The 20641-nt window shown below is 45.9% G+C and overlaps 1 protein-coding gene across 2 annotated transcripts; it reads left to right on the top strand.

Moving 5' to 3' along the window:
- The first annotated feature begins 123 nt into the window (after positions 1-123).
- LOC129838701 (plexin-C1-like) lies at positions 124-14415 on the top strand. 2 transcript variants are annotated; one of them, XM_055905839.1, is made up of 16 exons: positions 124-1431; positions 1554-1694; positions 2236-2370; positions 2460-2569; positions 3260-3540; positions 3634-3736; positions 3976-4063; positions 4250-4288; positions 5172-5305; positions 6636-6812; positions 9576-9678; positions 9863-10042; positions 10112-10282; positions 10396-10492; positions 10709-10780; positions 13973-14415. In XM_055905839.1, exons 1-15 carry the CDS (start codon positions 463-465, stop codon positions 10774-10776), a joined length of 2796 nt encoding a protein of 931 aa, XP_055761814.1. In that variant the 5' UTR covers positions 124-462; the 3' UTR covers positions 10777-10780; positions 13973-14415. The 2 variants fall into 2 exon arrangements, with proteins under 2 accessions (XP_055761814.1, XP_055761813.1); XM_055905838.1 differs by having other exon boundaries at positions 9863-10282.
- Positions 14416-20641: the final 6226 nt, after the last annotated feature.

Below are 20641 nucleotides of genomic sequence, written 5' to 3'. Positions count from 1 at the left end.
GTGCCCCCTTGGGATAGCCCGTGATGACATCAAAAGAAATGCGAGGCATTCACTCTCGGTTACGTATTTTATTATTGAATCAAAGTATTTAAATCAAAATAATTATATAGGTGATGGTGATGTTGACACTGCCATTTGAATAGGCAATATAGACATTACCACAAATGCGAGTTTGGAGACGTTTTGGAAACACTCAAACAACGATGTTACTGATAAATCCTCTGATGAGATTGAAAGGTAGGGAACTAGCGTCAATTTCGATATCACAGTAGAGATTTAAACACGGAAGTCGGAGTCTCAGAACATAACCGTCGGAACTAGATGTTATGACATAGTTGCAGCATCCATCCACTGTGCGCTTTTACGCAATCCTCCTGTTGGCCTTCGGCACAGTATGACAGTGGCATCAGAGGCGCAGAACGGAGTTTACCATGCGCTCTCCTCTCAGGCTTGACTGACTACATGATTTACGAGATGAGGGCTGTTTTCTGGGGAGTACTCCTCGCCTGTGTGGACTGGAGTTGGGGCCAGGAGACTCACTCATTCGATGGCGACGTCCGCGACTTTGCCATTGGTGACAGCTCGGTATACGTCGTTACGGATGACCGACTCTTCCAGCTGAACCATGATTTTACCAAAGTTATAAAGAGGGATAATCCGAACGTAGTTTATCCTAACCAAGAAGTACCTCCTTCCGATGAAACGTATCCATTTAAGGTAAACATTTTACTGCCATTCATAAAAAACAAGACATTGATCACCTGTGGAACCACAAAATGCGGTTACTGTGAAATACTGGATCTCAACGAAATCTCAAAATCTGTGCATTTCGAGGATCTTGAAGTGGGTTCATTGGACCCTGGAGATTCAACCATTGGCTTTATTGTTGATGTCGGGAAGAACTCCTACATTATGGCTGGAAGGTTGAAGAGCCGTGTGCGTAACAAGTGTGTCACTCAAGGTCAGTTGCTTGTCCTACGGAATACACTAGATGGACAGAAGGGAGGAATCTTTTCTGAATCAGAGGAGAGCGCGTCTCCGTATATTGACGCCAGACAAAAGGAGAAGTTTCAGTTTGTGGACGGCTTTCAGAGTAATTCACACATCTACGTGTTCTCGAACGTTCCCAACGAGCCTCAAGTTCGACTTATTTGGTTCAAGAGCGAGAACAATAAAGCAAATACTTTGAAGTCCCTCGAAGGTGCGACACTCAAATGCTGTGGAATCATGGAGCGCCGGCGGCTCCTGTCTTCCTCTGTAATTCAAGGTTCTGGTGGGCTCCATGGGCAGGTGCTCTGGGCAGGTGTGTTCACGGCTGGTAACACAAGCGACCCCATCAACACAATGCTGGCCATCTATAACATCAGCCACTCTACAGGGCCTCAACTCAAGAACGATGACCCAGACTTCTGCTATGAAGACTGTGTAAAGGTTGGTGAGATGATAATAATTATATGTATGCTTTATAACCAACACCATAGCAAAGACGCTGTCAGTATCGTTACCCTAATTTCTTAGCAAATGTGTTGAGATTGTCTGTAACACTGTTTCAGTCATCGGGAAAAGGTACCACCCCGGAGCTGCAGCCAGAGGCAGTGGTGTTTAAATACAGCTCCATGACATCAGTGTTGGCAGTGAGACACAACTCCTGGCTGGTGTTCTTCATCGGGACAGGAGACGGACAACTCATCAAGGTCTGTGGAACACATTTATGAGAACTCTTAAAGCACACACACACTGGCCTCAAAATACCTCTCTCGTGTCATTATTTCTCCCTTGAACACACAGATACTCATACAACAGAATTACAGCATTTTCTACCAAACGTGGCTCACATGAGGAAATTTGAGGTCTAAATTAGCCTGGAGAAACCCCAGAAGTAACCTTATTAGACACAATAGTCTCCTTCATGCAGTGTTGTCCCTGGAAAACTTTAATAATCCAGCCAAATCCCCTGCATGTTTCTAACAGAAATATCACAGCCATTCAGTACACTCTAACAAACCAGACAGGGGTTTGGTCACCACTACACATCAGTGATTGTTAGTCTATCATGTATCATCATCATCAAATTCATACTCTTGTTGACAGAGAGAAATGTGTGCAGTCAACTGACATTTACAACTGCAATATAGGTGATTTCCTCGGGCCATGTTATGTATTGTGGTTTGTTAGTGTGATATGTCACCTCTACATAGAGATGTTATTCAAGTGTCACTCTCTGTCCCATGTCAGCTTGCTGTAGACAAGGCCTACAAACCTGCCTGTCCCAGAGTGCTCTACAAGTCAGATGACGACCGCCGTGTGTTTCCCAAGATGCACCTGGATCCAGTGGACCGCAAACATGTGTACATGGCACTGAGGAACCAGGTAAGTTCTACTGTGCACAGAGATACATATTATACAGTACAACCATTCTGAAATAGGACCCAGGACATAATATTGTGTGTTTGTTGTAGTTGATGCGTGTGCCTGTGGCTCAGTGCAGTGAACACAAGAGTCTGAAGGACTGTTGGTCTGCTCAGGACCCCTTCTGTGGCTGGTGTGAGTCTGAGAACAGCAAGTCAAGGTCAGTCACAAGAACCACAACTACACACTTCTACAACTTACAGTTCAATCGAGTACAGGCTTGTTCAGTTTACGTCGTTACGGATGACCGACTCTACCAGCTGAATCATGACTTTACCAAAGTTATAGAGGGATAATCCCAACGTAGTTTATCCTAGCCGTCATCGGTTGTAGATACTGCCATATAAATAAATACCTGCTATGCTGATGAGCGAGAGAAAGCGATGTGAGTTAGAGTTTACGAGATGAATGAAAAGTGACGATCCATTCAGTCCAGCCTTACTGGTTATATTTTCATAACCACAATACAGGGAGATGTCTTCATTATATCTTGTCTTATTCTTCTAAAATGTACTTTTTTGATCATTTTATGAAAATTAACAGTCGCAGTCGTTTCAATGTAATTAAGTGAGGACAGTTGCCTGGTTTGTTTGTGTTAATGTCATACCCCAGGGTTTCATATGATCTCACCACATACTATCTGTGGTTTTTCACAGTATATGGTCTTGTTGATATATTTATTTTCTGTGGTAAAACATAGAGCTCAAAATACATTTCCTGTATCACCCACAGCTTCTTAGAATCAACTTGCCTCTTTAGATGAAACTTCCTGTGAACATACTTCTATGTCCTGTTTATCTCTGTCACCCTAAACCTGCTCATCCTCACCCCTTTATGTGATGTGTTCTAGATGTTCCTTTCAGGATGACTGCCTTCAGCCTTCAGCCTGGATCTCCATCTCTGAGGACTCCCAACAACAGAACATGGTCTCTTACCAGGTGGAGAAGAGCAGCAGTGGAGAGAAGATCACACTCACTGTCAAGGTCCACCTGAATGTGCATGGGACAGGAAGTCTCACCTTTACCTGCCACTTCTTCAATACAAGAGGTGATCTGTGTGACAGGACAAGCCCCGCTCCAGCGTTGCCTCGATGCTCCTGCCTGTTCTCCAGCGACCAGCTTCCTGCTGAAGGTGAACTTTCACCTTCTAACTCTCCTGTAGATTTCTCAATGAAAATATGGAGCATCTTGCTTAGAGATTGTTTCCCTGTGTTTTTCCACATAGGTCTGGATGTCACAGTGGAGATAAGAGTGGGGAAGCAGAACCTTACTGAGAAACTGATGCTCACTAACTGTTCAGACATCACTGGACCACCTACCTCTGCCCTGTCAGTCAGAAATCCCAGATCTGTCATGCTACTCCTCAGCACCTTGATATGGCTATGTTTCAAACCTACTTGTTTAGACCTACTTCAATATTTACTATAATGACATCTTTTAAATTATGTTGGGCACTGTCTGTATGTTATAGATTTGTTAGTACACATTTTGCATGAGTAGCAGATGGTACACATGTTTATGATTAAACTCACTGTAGTTTTCTTATTTGTATCTCTGTGTCTCTCAGGTGTTCTCAGTGCATGACAGCTGGATGTAGCTGGAGTAATGATGCCTGCTCCTGGACACCCAGGTCTGCCAACTCAGACTCCATACAGGTATGACACGCACACACACGCACACACAAACTCACACGCATGCGCACGCGCGCACACACACATACACACACACAAACACACACACACACACACACCTTCTTCTTTGGGGGTGTTCATCTCACAACTTCTTCACCCATGTGTGTTCCTGTATCTTGTTCATCAACCCTCTCTCACTTCTATCCCCAGGACGTGTGCAGACTCAGCCAGTCAGGAATGAACTACTCTGTAAGTCCATCCTGCTGATCATAGCCTTTTCCTCTTCCTCAGCATCTCTCAGTGGATCTTCTGTGAGCAATGAGCCCCGTCGGGTCTTTTTAAAAATGGCGGGTGGGGAAGCGAAACTAATGCGTGATAGTGAGAAAGAGAGATGTTGTGCGGAATGGGGTGAGTTTACGTTAGCTGTGTGTGTTTGGTGGTGAAGGAAGTGTTTGCTCCTCATAGGGTTTGGTGCTTGTTAAAGTTTCATAAAGTTCATTTGGCCTTATCAAATCTCTCTCTCTCTCTCTCTCTCTCTCTCTCTCTCTCGCTCTCTCTTGAAAGCTAAGACTGAGGACAAAATGAAGAACCTCAAATGGGTGTCTGCAAATGCCAAGATACTATATTCAGTTATACAGAGCAATATTCATAGATCTGGGCATTTTTTGTAGTTTCGCATCCTACATTTAGATCACTCGTAAAATAGAGATTTTATCTCAACCAGAATAACATGGACCAAAAAGGTTATATATAGTAAGAAGATGTTTGTGAATAGAGCCTTTGTCTCTGAGTCAAATCATCATACCTCTTACAGTGGGGATCATGGATCACATGACTGTACCCCAGGGCAGTAGTAGTGGATGGTACTATAATTACTGATAGTCCTGAATGAATCGTGAATAATGATGAGTGAGAAAGTTACAGATGCACAAATATCATACCCCCAAGACATGCTAACCTTCCATCATTACAATAAAAGGGGAGGTTAGCATTTTTGGAGGGTATGATATTTATGCCTCTAATTTTGTCACTCATCATTATTTACCAAAATTAAAGAGCAAGCCTACAGCCACAAACACATATTTAGTTTCACTTGTCTTTATCAGAAATATTGTCTGTGTGTGTTTGTCAGGAGCCAGTGATCGTCTCCATAGTGCCCAGTGTCCTGTCCTTCCATGGGAGAAACCACGCCCTGATGACTGGGAAGAACCTCCATCACGTGACTAGGGTTCGCATCCAAGGGCACATGGACTGCAGTCTCAAGGAGTGAGTCAAAGTGGACAATCGGTTGAATATGATTTGTTTTCTAACATATGCAGACAATTTTGTGAGATAACTAAAACGTGGATTATTTCAATCAATTATTGAAATCAATTATTTCATCAGATTACACTCATAGGACATCATGTTACTCAATACATGTATGTTTTGTTCGACAATGGGCATATTTATATCCACAAATCTCGGTTTACATTGGCGCCATGTTCAGAAATGCCTCCAAAATATCCGGAGAAATTGCAGAGAGCCACGTCAAATAACAGAAATACTCATCATAAACTTTGATACACTTGATACAAGATACACTTGTTCTTAATGCAACCGCTGTGTCAGATTTTTTTTTTACTTTACGGAAAAAGCACACCATGCAATAATCTGAGATGGCGCTCAGATATAACAACATTTCTCCGCCATGTTGGAGTCAACAGAAATATGAAATTACATCATAAATATTCCCTTACCTTTGACGATCTTCATCAGAATGCACTCCCAGGAATCCTAGTTCCACAATAAATCATTGTTTTGTTCGATAATGTCCATTACTTATGTCCAAGTAGCTACTTTTGCTAGCATGTTTAGTACACATGTCCAAACGCTCGCGCAGATCCAGGCGAACGTCGGACGAAAACTTCAAAAAGTTATATTACAAGTTGAATTAACTTGTCAAACTAAGTAGAGAATCAATCCTCAGGATGTTGTTATCATAAATATTAAATAACGTTCCAACCGGAGAATTCCTTTGTATCTACAGAAATAATGGAACGCAAGGCGATATCATTTGGAATGCGCGTGACCAAGAACTGGCACTCTGCCAGACCACTGACTGAAACAGTTCCCATCCGGCCCCACATCACAGTAGAGGCTTCATTCAACGTTTTACAGACTGTTGACATCTAGTGGAAGGCGTAGGAAGTGCAAACAGATCCATATCTTACTGGGATTTGAATAGGCGATGAGTTGAAAATCAACCAGCCTCAGAATTCTCACTTCCTGTTTGGATTTATTCTCAGGTTTTTGCCTGCCATATGAGTTATGTTATACTCACAGACATCATTCAAACAGTTTTAGAAACTTCAGAGTGTTTTCTATCCAATAGTAATAATAATATGCATATATTAGCATCTGGGACAGAGTAGGAGGCAGTTCACTCTGGGCACGCTATTCATCCAAAAGTGAAAATGCTGCCCCCTATCACAAAGAAGTTTTAAACAATGGTTTAGATTTTTCACTGGTGCTCACTTTTTGCATGAAAGCCCAATGCCTTATGTTTTGGTAAAGTGTGTGTCTAACCTATGTAGTGTGTGTGTCACATGATCAGGTCTCCAGTGTGGAACCACACTGGGTCCAGTCTGACGTTCCACATCCCCAGTGGAGACAAAGGTTCTGTCAGTGTGTGTGCCGTGCTGCCAGACGGTCGCTGTCTGGGCAAGGCAACTGTCACCTATGGGTCCTCACCATCCTGCACTGGGCTAACACCAAGCACTACCTGGGCTAGGTAAAAACACACACACACACACACGTCTACCTGTTCAAGCCCAAACATCAAATTGCATTTCTATAGCAATTCACACAAGTATAAGATCCAACAACATGGGTTCACCTTTGGAACGAGCTATACAGAGGTGCCTTTAACTATTTTCTAAAAATGGCTACTGGCTATGGTGTTGTCTGATGGGGAAGGAAAGTGGGCTTGGCAAGCAATTTTTTTACATATTTTATTTGCTGTATAAAAAAAGTACAACTTTTGCCATGAAGCATCTTTGTTTTCCACTGGCTTATTCAAATAATGTGGTTTAGACATGACTACAATTCACATCAGCACGCTAGGTGTGACTGTCACGTTCGTCATTCGGAGTCGCCGTTGATCCTCCTTCGCTGCCTCTGCCTGCTTCCATGGCAGGGTCTTGTCCCCTGCCATAACATCCTCCCATGTCCATGATGTCCTCCACTCACTTTTCTCCCGGGCCCAGGATCCCTGCTCCTCCTGGCCACGCTGCGGGGATCTTCTGTCACGAGCGTCATAATGAGTAGACCAAGGCGCAGCGTGCGTAGAGTTCCACATCTTTTAATTAATAGAAACTCACCAAACAAAACAAATAACCACAAATGAAACGTGAAGCTACTGGTGTGCACACAGGCAACTATCTGTAGACAAGATCCCACAAAGCACAATGAGGAAATGGCTGCCTAAATATGATCCCCAATCAGAGACAACAATAAACAGCTGTCTCTGATTGGGAACCATACCAGGCCAACATAAACCATTAATCACCTAGATGACCCACCCTAGTCACTATCACGCCCCAACCAACATAGAATAAACAGCTCTCTATGGTCAGGGCGTGACAGTACCCCCCCAAAGGAGTGGACTCCGACCGCAAAACCTGACTCAATAGGGGAGGGTCCGGGTGGGCATCTACCGTCAGGGGGCGGCTCCGGTGCGGGGCGAAGTACCCACTCCGCTCGCAGATACGACGTCTTCCTCCATGGCGGCTCTGGTGCGGGGATCGTCGCAGGAGGAACCGGACCGAAGATCGTCGCAGGAGGCTCTGGACTGAGAACCCCTGCTGAAGGCTCCGGACCGCCGACCGTCGCTGGGGGCTCCGGACCGCCGCTGGAGGCTCCGGACCGCCGCTGAAGGCTCCGGACCGCCGCTGAAGGCTCCGGACCGCCGCTGAAGGCTCCGGACCGCCGACCGTCGCTGGAGGCTCTGGACCACGGACCGTGGCTGGAGGCTCCGGACCGCGGACCGTCTCTGGAGGTTCCGGACCGCGGACCGTCTCTGGAGGTTCCGGACCGCGGACCGTCTCTGGAGGTTCCGGACCGCGGACCGTCTCTGGAGGTTCTGGACCGCGGACCGTCTCAGGAGGTTCCGGACCCGTCGTCAGAGGTTCCGGACTGTGAAACGTCGCCGTATGCTCCGTACTGGGAACTGTCGCTGGAAACTCCGTACTGGGAACTGTCTCCGGAAGCTCCGGACTGGGAACTGTCGCCGGAAGCTCTGGACTGTGGAGGCGCACTGGAGGCCTGATGCGTGGTGCCGGCATTGGTGGTACCGGGCTGATGACACGCACCTCAGGGCGAGTGCGGGGAAGAGGCACAGGACGTACTGGACTGTGGAGGCGCACTGGAGACACAGTACGTATGGCCAGCGCAGGATATACTGGGCAGTGGAGGCGCACTGGAGGTCTGGAGCGTAGAGCTGGCACACGTCCTGGCTGGATGCTCACTTTAGCCCGGCAAGTGCGGGGCGCTGGCACAGGACGCACTGGGCTGTGAAGGCGCACTGGAGACACAGTGCGTAGAGCCGACGCAGGATATACTGGACCGTGGAGACACACTGGAGGTCTGGAGCGTAGAGCTGGCACAACGTGTCCTGGCTGGATGCTCACTTTCGCACGGCAAGTGCGAGGAGCTGGCACAGAACGTACCGGGCTGTGGATGCGCACTGGAGACACATTGCGTATCTCCGCAAAACATGGTGCCTGACTGGTCCCACGCTCCTCACGGCGACTGTCTTGCTCCAGACACCAAACCATCCACTCTACCTCATCACTCCCCTCAACCATCTCACAATACTCCTCGCTCAGTCTATCCCAATACTCCTCTTCGCTCTCAAACTCGCCCCTCGGCTTCGCCGACCAACCCGTGTGCCAACCCCCCAAAAAATTGGGGGGCTGCCTCTCGGGCTTCCGTCGTGGTCGTGAACTTCGGAGTCGCCGTTGATCCTCCTTCGCTGCCTCTGCCTGCTTCCATGGCAGGGTCTTGTCCCCTGCCATAACTTCCTCCCATGTCCATGATGTCCTCCACTCACTTTTCTCCCGGGCCCAGGATCCCTGCTCCTCCTGGCCACGCTGCGGGGATCTTCTGTCACGAGCGTCATAATGAGTAGACCAAGGCGCAGCGTGCGTAGAGTTCCACATCTTTTAATTAATAGAAACTCACCAAACAAAACAAATAAGCACAAACGAAACGTGAAGCTACTGGTGTGCACACAGGCAACTATCTGTAGACAAGATCCCACAAAGCACAATGAGGAAATGGCTGCCTAAATATGATCCCCAATCAGAGACAACGATAAACAGCTGTCTCTGATTGGGAACCATACCAGGCCAACATTAACCATTAATCACCTAGATGACCCACCCTAGTCACTATCACGCCCCAACCAACAGAGAATAAACAGCTCTCTATGGTCAGGGCTTGACAGTGACCAACAACCCTCCTCTGATTGGTTGATTTCGTATGTGTCCTGCAGTGGGAAGAGGAAGATCAAGGTCCAAGGGTTCCATCTGGAGTTTGTGGAGGGGGTTGTTCATGACCACACCCCTCAGACCATCCAATCCAACTACAGCTCTGGGGTAGACATCTTAGCACACTGATTTTAATTGATTTCTTGACTAAGCATCATGTCTTCACCCACTCTCACGTAACCAGTCAGTAACCTAATATGAGCATGCACACCTCACCTTCACACAACACAGAAATCAGTCATGGGGGGATCAATATCTGAGGTATTCTAATTCATGTTGTTGGTGTTTTTAGACTCTGTGGTACCACACACCTCCCTTTGAACACATTAACCAGCCAGTCACGTCCACTGTGTTTCTGAGAGTGGCCAATCAGACACTGGCCTGCTCATCACAGCTCACCTACCATCCCGACCCAGAATTCACCAGCTACACCGCAATCAAGACAGGAAACGACCTGCATGTCACCATTGAGGTATACACATGTGCACGCATGCATGCACCCATGCCTACACACATACATGCTCTCTCTCTTTTATTTCAGAAAAGGGCTGACAAGTTGAACATCGCCACAGAAGAGATCTCAGTGTTGGTTGTTCAGGAGGAGAACCAGGATGTAGAGTGTGCCATGGACACCATTGAGACGAGGAATGGGACTGACTCTGTCATCTGTGAGATAAAGAACACTCCCAGCGCCAACATCAAGTCAGTGAAGGTAAAAATCTTATTCAGATGAAACCTCAACCCACCATTTTATTCGTTTCACTGGAACACTGTCCTTGGAAATGGTGAACAATAATCATGTATTATGTTGTCTTTGTTCATCAGATAAGAGTTGGCAATGTCACAATAAACCTTGATTCAACACACACTCAACTGCTAAGACTCTTTCTGCTTATATCCATCATCATTATAGTCATCGTTGGTAAGTATTCCTTACTTCAGCTTCATTCTCGTGGTTTTCTTTAGCTTTTAAATGTGGTTACTTATGTCAGATGTACTATTGAGTAAGGCTCCTAGTTTTAGGTGTGTTGTGATGTCCTCGGCACTAACTTCACGCGCCTCCTTCGCCACTCACCACACCTGTACCCACTGCTGATTAGCACCACTGCACTATTTAAGCCACGGTTTTACCCTCCAGTATTCCTTATCCTGCTGGGGATTGCAATGGCCAAACTTATTATTCATTTCCGTGATCTGCGTCACTGACTACGTGAGTACATTTTATTTATTGGAGAATATGTAATAATGTTTATATTTAAGATCTGTTGAGTTTGTCAAAGTTTGTGTGCTGTTGTCATTTTCCTTAGTACATTTTCCCTTCGTTTTGGTTGTGTTAACGATTATTTTGTGAAATGAATGGTAAATAAAGTACTGTGTTATGTTGCAGTCACTTTTATTGTAAATATGAGTAGAATATGTTTCTAAACACTTCTACATTGTGGATGCTACCATGATCACGGATAATCCTGAATGAATCGTGAATAATGATGAGGGAGATAGTTAGACGCACAATTACACTGCATGACCAAAAGTATGTTGACACCTGCTGGTCGAACATCTCATTCTAAAATCATGGGCATTAATATGGAGTTGGTCCCCCCTTTGCTGCTATAACAGCCTCCACTCTTCTGGGAAGGCTTTTCACTAGATGTTGGAACATTGCTGTGGGGACGTGCTTCCATTCAGCCACAAGAGCATTGGTGAGGTCGGGCACTGATGTTGGGCGATTAGGTCTGGCTCGCAGCCGGCGTTCCAATTCATTCCAAAGGTGTTCGATGGGGTTGAGGTCAGGGCTCTGTGCAGGCCAGTCAAGTTCTTTCACACCGATCTCAACAAACCATTTCTGTATGGATCTCGCTTTGTGCATGGGGGCATTGTCATTCTGAAACAAGAAAGGGCCTTCCCCAAACGGTTGCCACAAAGTTGGAAGCACAGAATTGTTTAGAATGTCATTGTATGCTGTAGCGTTAAGATAAGGGGCCGAGCCATAACCATGAAAAACAGCTCCTGGACATTACTCATCCTCCACCAAACTTTACAGTTGGCGCTATGAACTCTGGCAGGTAGCGTTCTTCTGGCATCTGCCAAACCTAAATTCGTCTGTCGGACTTCCAGATGGTGAAGCGTGATTCATCACTCCAGAGAACGCCTTTCCACTGCTCCAGAGTCCAATGGCGGCGACATTTACACCACTCCAGCCATCGCTTGGCTTTGCCCATGGTGATCTTAGGCTTGTGTCTGGCTGCCAGGCCATGGAAACCCATTTCATGAAGCTCCCAACGAACAGTTCTTGTGCTGATGTTGCTTCCAGAGGCAGTTTGGAACTCGGTAGTGAGTGTTGCAACTGAGGACAGACTATTTTTATGCGCTTCAGCACTCGTCGGTCCCGTTCTGTGAGCTTGTGTGGCCTAGGACTTCACGGCGGAGACATTGTTGCTCCTAGACGTTTCCACTTCACAATAACAGCACTTACAGTTGACCGGGGCAGCTCTAGCAGGGCAGAAATCTGACGAACTGACTTGTTGGAAACGTGGCATCCTATGACAATGCCACGTTGAAAGTCAATGAGCTCTTCACTAAAGTCTTTCTACTGCCAATGTTTGTGGTTACATGGCTGTGTGCTCGAGTTTATACACATGTTAGCAACAGGTGTGGCTGAAACAGCCAAATCCACTAACTTGAAGGGGTGTCCACATACTTTGTGTATATATAGTGTGTCATACCCCCAAGACTTGCTAACCTCTCACCATTACAATAACAGGGGATGACAAAATATTTTGGGGGGTAAGATTTTTGTGCGTCTAACTTTCTCACTCATAATTATTCATTATTCATTCAGGATTATGGTAGCATCTACATTCATGTAGAAGTGTGCTTGATGGAGTCATTGCGTGCTATGAATATGGGAACAAATACTTACATTTTTACTACTTTAATACACATATACAATGCATTTGGAAAGTATTCAGACCCCTTGATTTTTTCCACATTTTGTTACGTTACAGCCTTATTCTAAAATTGCTTAAATAAAAATGTTTCCTCATCAATCTACACACAATACCCCATGATGACAAAGGGATAACAGGTTTTACAAATTTATTACAAATAAAAATATACCTTATTTATATAACTATTCAGACCCTTTGCTATGAGACTCGAAATTGAGCTCAGGTGCATCCTGTTTCCATTGGTCATCCTTGAGATGATTGGAGTCCACCTGTGGTAAATTCAATTGATTGGACATGATTTGGAAAGGCACACACCTGTCTATATAATGTCACACAGTTGACAGTGCATGTCAGAGCAAAAACCAAGCCATGAGGTCGAAGGAATTGTCCGTTGAGCTCCGAGACAGGATTGTGTCGAGGCACAGATCTGAGAAAGGGTGCCAAAAAAGGTCTGCAACATTGAAGGTCTCCAAGAACACAGTGGCCTCATCATTCTTAAATGGAAGAAGTTTGGAACCACCAAGACTCTTCCCAGAGCTGGCCGCTTGGCCAAACTGAGCAATCGGGGGAGAACGGCCTTGGTCAAGGAGGTGACTAAGAACCCGATGGTCACTCTGACAGAGCTCTAGAGTTCCTCTGTGGAGATGGGAGAACCTTCCAGAAGCACAACCATCTCTGCAGCACTCCATCAATCAGGCCTTTATGGTAGTGGCCAGACGGAAGCCACTCCTCAGAAAAAGGCACATGATAGCCCGCTTGGAGTTTGCCAAAAGGCCCCCAAAGGACTCAGACCATGACAAACAAGATTATCTGGTCTGATGAAACTAAGATTGAATGTCTGGAGGAAGTTTGGGACCATCCCTACAGTGAAGCATGGTGGTGGCAGCATCATGCTGTGGGGATGTTTTTCAGCGGCAGGGACTGGGAGACTCGTAAGGATCGAGGGAAAGATGAACAGAGCAAAGTACAGAGAGGTCCTTGATGAAAACCTTCTATAGAGCACTCAGGACCTCAGACTGGGGCGAAGGTTCACCTTCCAACAGGACAACGACCCTAAGTACACAGCCAAGATAATGTTTTTGCTTTGTCATTATGGGGTTTTGTGTGTAGATTGATGGGAGGGGGAAACAATTTAATCCATTTTACAATAAGGCTGTAACGTAACAATGTGTAAATGTCAAGGGGTCTGAATACTTCCCGAATGCACCGTAAGTGAATTTTCCCAATACCTAAAATGGGGGGGACTATTCACAAAAAGTGCTGTAATGTCTAAACAGTTCACCCAATCTGGATGGAAATAACCTCAAAATATAGCTGTTAGTCTACACTTTAACCACATAGTCATTGTTTGCTTCACTGTCCCAATAATTACTGAGGGCACTGTATATTCTTACTTTGTTTTGTTAATTATTTTCAGTTTATTCTCCCTTTTGCTTGATTTAATCTGCTATTAGGTCTGGAAGGAACCTGCATTATCTGAGGTCAACATAGACTGTCCTTTGAGTCTTTGCAAGTTTGTTGGCAAGGTGGTTGACCTTACTCCAGTGTAAGTCGCCTTCTCCTCCATCATTATTTTTGGAACAAAGATGTCTTACATTTTTGGAAATTGGATAAAATACAATGTACCTCTTCTAAATTCTACAAAATGTCAGCCTTTCTTTACTTGGGTAGAGACGCTATCATTCCTCCCCACTCAACAGTTAACTGCTTGCACTTGATTTGCCTGTAATTTATATTAATGTTTGTAGTATCCTGACTTAATATAAGACTGTATACCACTGTCATATATGTACCCTTTTTTGTTTTACCATATTATATTTTTATGTATAAAATAACATGCCTATTCTAAATCAATTGCTGTTTACATTAAAACTGTGAAACTAAGTTTCCTTTGTGATTTCCCCATTCATGTAATAACTGTCGCTTTCCTCATCCTCAGATGAGGTGAGGAGAGAAGGATCTTCTGACCAAAATGCGGAGTCTGGGAAATATGCCATCTTTATTATAAATTACAACGATGCAGATGGCAACACGAAAACTAAACAAAACACTTTCAAACTACAAAATAACAAAACGACGTAGAACGAAAACCTGAACATAAACTTACATAACTGAAACGTAAACTCACGAACAGGCAACAGACGACATCGAAACAAAACGAACAGCCAAACAGTCCCGTTTGTGAATATACATCGATAACGACACGAAGACATCACAGGAGACAACCACCCACAAACAAAAGTGAGAATGCCCTACCTAAATATGACTCTTAATTAGAGACAAACGCAAACCACCTGCCTCTAATCAAGAGCCATACCAGGCAAACCAAAAACAACATAGAAACAGATAACATAGAATGCCCACCCAACCTCACGTCCTGACCAACTAACACACAAAACTAACATAAATAGGTCAGGAACGTGACAGTACCCCCCCCACAAGGTGCGAACTCCGGACGCACCAGCACAAAGTCTAGGGGAGGGTCTGGGTGGGCATCTAACCACGGTGGTGGCTCAGGCTCCGGGCGCGGTTCCCATCCCACCATAATCCATCCTAGCCCCCTCCCTTCAAGAATGTCCACCCTCTTACTTCCCCCACAAAATCCTCCTAATAACAAATCTAATAGTGACAATACCGGGACAGAGAGATAAACCAAGACAGAGGGATAGATAAGACTATAGATGTAGATAAAGATAGAGAGGGAGATCAGGATAGAGGGGCAACTCCGGACTGAAAGGCAGCTCCGGACAGAGAGACAGCTCTGGACTGATGGGCAGTTCTGGGTATCTAGCCTTTTCAGGCTGAAGGGCAGCTCATGGCTGACTGACGACTCACGACGCTCATGGCAGGCTGACGGCTCTCGACGCTCATGGCAGGCTGACGGCTCTCGACGCTCATGGCGCTCTGACGGCTCTCGACGCTCATGGCGCTCTGACGGCTCACGACGCTCATGGCGCTCTGACGGCTCTGGCTGCTCATGGCGCTCTGACGGCTCTGGCTGCTCATGGCGCTCTGACGGCTCTGGCTGCTCATGGCTCTCTGACGGCTCTGGCTGCTCATGGCTCGCTGGCGGCTCTGGCAGATCCTGTCTGGTTGGCGGCTCTGGCAGATCCTGTCTGGTTGGCGGCTCTGGCAGATCCTGTCTGGTTGGCGGCTCTGGCAGATCCTGTCTGGTTGGCGGCTCTGGCAGATCCTGTCTGGTTGGCGGCTCTGGCAGATCCTGTCTGGCTGACGGCTCTAGCGGCTCCTGTCTGGCTGACGGCTCTAGCGGCTCCTGTCTGGCTGACGGCTCTAGCGGCTCCTGTCTGGCTGACGGCTCTAGCGGCTCCTGTCTGGCTGACGGCTCTGTAGGCTCATGGCAGACGGGCGGCTTTGCAGGCTCATGGCAGACGGGCGGCTTTGCAGGCTCCTGGCAGACGGATGGCTCAGATGGCGCTGGGGAGACGGATGGCTCAGATGGCGCTGGGGAGACGGATGGCTCAGATGGCGCTGGGGAGACGGATGGCTCAGATGGCGCTGGGGAGACGGATGGCTCAGATGGCGCTGGGGAGACGGATGGCTCAGATGGCGCTGGTGAGACGGATGGCTCTGGCCGGATATGGCGCACTGTAGACCTGGTGCGTGGTGCCGGAACTGGAGGCACCGTGCTAATGATAAGCACCTTCCTACTAGTGCGGGGAGCAGGGACAGGGCACACTGTATCCTCAAAGCCTACTCTACCCCTGATGCGTGGTACCGGCACTGGTGACGCCGGGCTGAGGACAAGCACATCAGGATTAGTAGGGGGAGAATATATAGTGTGTACAGGGCTCTGGAGACGCACTGGTAGCTTAGTGCGTGGGGCCGGAACTGGAGGCACCGGGCTAGATGCACGCACTACAGGGAGAGTGCGTGGAGGAGGAACAGGGCTCTGGAAATGCACTGGTAGCCTAGTGCGTAATGTAGGCACTGTAGGTACTAGGCTGGGGCGGGGAGGTGGCGCTGGAAATACCGGACCGTGCAGGCGTACTGGCTCTCTTGAGCATTGAGCCTGCCCAACCTTACCAGGTTGAATGCTCCCGGTCGCCCGCCCAGTACGGGGAGGTGGAATAACCCGCACCGGGCTGTGTAGGCGAACCGGGGAAACCATGCGTAAGGCAGGTGCCATGTATGCCGGCCCGAGGAGACGCACTGGAGACCAGACGCGTTGAGCCGGCCTCATGACACCTGGCTCAATGCCCAATCTAGCCCTACCAGTGCGGGGAGGTGGAATAACCCGCACCGGGCTATGCACACGTACAGGAGACACCGTGCGCTCTACTGCGTAACACGGTGTCTGCCCGTACTCCCGCTCTCCACGGTTAGCCTGAGAAGTGGGCGCAGGTCTCCTACCTGCCCTTGGCCCACTACCCTTTAGCCCCCCCCCAAGAAATTTTAGGGAGTTACTCACGGGCTTTTTCGGCTTCCGTGCCAGACGCGTTCCCTCATAATTCCGGTTCCTCTCTCCGGTAGCCTCCGCTCTCCTCAGTGCCTCCAGCTGTTCCCATGGAAGGCGATCTCTACCTGCTAGGATCTCCTCCCATGTGTAGACACCTTTTCCATTCAATACATCGTCCCATGTCCATTGCTCCTTCTTCTGTCCCTTACTCCGTTTAGCATTCCCATACCGCTTGGTCTCTGTATTTTGGTGGGTGATTCTGTAATAACTGTCGCTTTCCTCATCCTCAGATGAGGTGAGGAGAGAAGGATCTTCTGACCAAAATGCGGAGTCTGGGAAATATGCCATCTTTATTATAAATTACAACGATGCAGATGGCAACACGAAAACTAAACAAAACACTTTCAAACTACAAAATAACAAAACGACGTAGAACGAAAACCTGAACATAAACTTACATAACTGAAACGTAAACTCACGAACAGGCAACAGACGACATCGAAACAAAACGAACAGCCAAACAGTCCCGTTTGTGAATATACATCGATAACGACACGAAGACATCACAGGAGACAACCACCCACAAACAAAAGTGAGAATGCCCTACCTAAATATGACTCTTAATTAGAGACAAACGCAAACCACCTGCCTCTAATCAAGAGCCATACCAGGCAAACCAAAAACAACATAGAAACAGATAACATAGAATGCCCACCCAACCTCACGTCCTGACCAACTAACACACAAAACTAACATAAATAGGTCAGGAACGTGACAATTCAGGTGTGGTTTGTGCTATTTGTATATTCATGTAGCCTACATAATAGTGCATAAGGCTAATTTGAGAAATAATGTTACCATCCTTCAATGTGTGAATCAATCAGGCCATCTGAACTGTTATGTAAACATGGTACAGGATGTAAAACCTGATTTGTAGCGGGTGAAACTTGTCGACCAGAGTCATTTGACATAAGCCTTAAAGCCCAAACTGTACAAATTCCCAATCAGACACTTTCCCTTACATCCAGGTATTTGGAGTCCCTATAGGACATACAGTTGAAGTCGGAAGTTTACATATGCTTAGGTTGGAGTCATTAAAACTCGTTTTTCAACCACTCCACAAATGTCTTGTTAACAAACTATACTTTTGGAAAGTCGGTTAGGACATTACTTCGTGCATGGCACAAGTAATTTTTCCAACAATTGTTTACAGACAGATTATTTCACTTATAATTAATTGTATCACAATTCCAGGGGGTCAGAAGTTTACATACACTAAGTTGACTGTGCCTTTAAACAGCTTGGAACATTTCCGAAAATTATGTCATGGCTTTAGAAGCTTCTGATAGGCTAATTGACATAATTCGAGTCAATTGGAGGTGTACCTGTGGATGTATTTCAAGGCCTAACTTCAAACTCAGTGCCTCATGGGTGACATCATGGGAAAATCATGGGAAAATCATGGGAAAATTGAAGGAAATCAGCCAAGATCTCAGAACTCAGAAATAAAATTGTAGACCTCCACAAGTCTGATTCATCCTTGGGAGCAATTTCCAAACACCTGAAGGTACCACGTTCATCTGTACAAACAATAGTACGCAAGTATAAACACCATGGGACCAAGCAGCCGTCATACCGCTCAAGAAGGAGATGCGTTCTGTCTCCTAGAGATGAACGTACTTTGGTGCGAAAAGTGCAAATCATTCCCAGAACAACAGCAAAGGACCTTGTGAAGATGATGGAGGAAGCAGGTACAAAAGTATCTATATCCACAATAAAAACGAGTCCTATATCAACAAAAGCTAAAAGGCCACTCGGCAAGGAAGAAGCCACTGCTCCAAAACCGCCATAAAAATGCCAGACTACAGTTTGCAACTGCATATGGGGACAAAGATCGTACTTTTTGGAGAAATGTCCTCTGGTCTGATGAAACAAAAATAGAACTGTTTGGCCATAATGACCATTGTTATGTTTGGAGGAAAAGGGGGGATGCTTGCAAGCCGAAGAACACCATCCCAACTGTCAAGCACGGGGGCGGCAGCATCATGTTGTGGTGGTGCCTTGCTGCAGGAGGGACTGGTGCACTTCACAAAATAAATGGCATCATGAGGACCGAAAACTATGTGGATATATTGAAGCAACATCTCAAGACATCAGTCAGGAAGTTAAAGCTTGGTCGCAATTTTTTTTATTTTTTTTATTTTTTTATTTAACCTTTATTTAACCAGGTAGGCAAATTGAGAACACGTTCTCATTTACAATTGCGACCTGGCCAAGATAAAGCAAAGCAGTTTGACACATACAACAACACATAGTTACACATGGAGTAAAAACAAACATATAGTCAATAATACAGTGAAAAAAAAAAAAAAATAATAAAAAAAAAAAAAAATTATAAAAATAAGTCTATATACAATGTGAGCAAGTGAGGTGAGATAAGGGAGGTGAAGGCAAACAGATATATGTATAAATAAATAAAAATATAAAAAGGCAATGGAGGCGAAGTGAGTACAACACAGCAAGTAAAATAAAAACTAAAAAAAACACTGGAATGGTTGGTTTGCATTGGAAGAAAGTGCAAAGTAGAGACAGAAATAATGGGGTGCAAAGGAGCAAAATAAATAAATAAATAAATACAGTAGGTAAAGAGGTAGTTGTTTGGGCTAAATTGTAGATGGGTTATGTACAGGTGCAGTAATCTATGGGTCTTACAAATGGACAATGACCCCAAGCATACTTCCAAAGTTGTGGCAAAATGGCTTAAGGACTACAAAGTCAAAGTATTGGAGTGGCCATCACAAAGCCCTGACCTCAATCCTAAAGAAAATGTGTGGGCAGAACTGAAACAGTGTGTGCAAGCAAGGAGGCCTACAAACCTGATTCAGTTACACCAGCTCTGTCAGGAGGAATGGGCCAAAATTCACCCAACTTATTGTGGGAAGCTTGTGGAAGGCTACCTGAAACGTTTGACCCAAGTTAAACAATTTAAAGGCAATGCTACCAAATACTAATTGAGCATATATAAACTTCTGACCCACTGGGAATGTGATGAAATAAATAAAAGTTGAAATAAATCATTCTCTCTACTATTATTCTGGCATTTCACATTCTTTAAAAAAAAGTGTTGATCCTAACTGACCTAAAACAAGGAATGTTTACTAGGATTAAAGTCAGGAATTGTGAAAAACTGAGTTTAAATGTATTTGGCTAAGGTGTATGTAAACTTCCGACTTCAACTGTACCAACTCAGTGGCCTTGAGGTTAGTGTCTGCCCAGAGATTGGGAGTTTGATCCCCAGCTGAGTCATACCATAGACACTCATAATTAAGGAGATCATTTGGGAAGGCCCTGCGATAGACTAGAGTCCTGTCTAGGGGGTGTACGTGTACATTAAGCTGCTTCACGCTACAGAAACAGGATATCCTGTTCCTATGAGCTGTTCCGGCTCGCAGAAGCCAAGGCTTGTACAAGGCTACTTACTTATAGGACCTTGTGGAGAGTTGGACCAGTGTGAGCTCTATGACCCCAATCTAGAGAGCGCTGAGAGGGATGCCATGGGCCCATTCTCAACATTGAGTCCCGTATCAAGTGATGCAGACTATGAGTGCTGATATTTTTGAGTAGCTTGATCCATACGGTTCCAGGTGGTTTAACATGAAGACAGAGAAGCATAAGAGGCCACTTGCAGTAGGCATGACCAGGGATG

Source organism: Salvelinus fontinalis, chromosome 39 (genome assembly GCF_029448725.1).
Source record: "Salvelinus fontinalis isolate EN_2023a chromosome 39, ASM2944872v1, whole genome shotgun sequence".
In the NCBI taxonomy this organism is placed as follows: Eukaryota; Metazoa; Chordata; class Actinopteri; order Salmoniformes; family Salmonidae; genus Salvelinus; species Salvelinus fontinalis.
Note: the sequence above shows the minus strand (reverse complement) of the source record. Positions and strands in the feature narration are given on the sequence as shown.

Bases quoted from the DNA above. Each gene is read 5' to 3' on its own strand.
- LOC129838701 (XM_055905838.1), top strand. From the start codon at position 463: ATGATTTACGAGATGAGGGCTGTTTTCTGGGGAGTACTCCTCGCCTGT. The intron at 1,695-2,235 runs GTCTGTGGAACA...GTCCCATGTCAG, and splicing joins GAGACGGACAACTCATCAAG to CTTGCTGTAGACAAGGCCTA. The intron at 9,679-9,862 runs GTAGACATCTTA...TGGTGTTTTTAG, and splicing joins AATCCAACTACAGCTCTGGG to ACTCTGTGGTACCACACACC.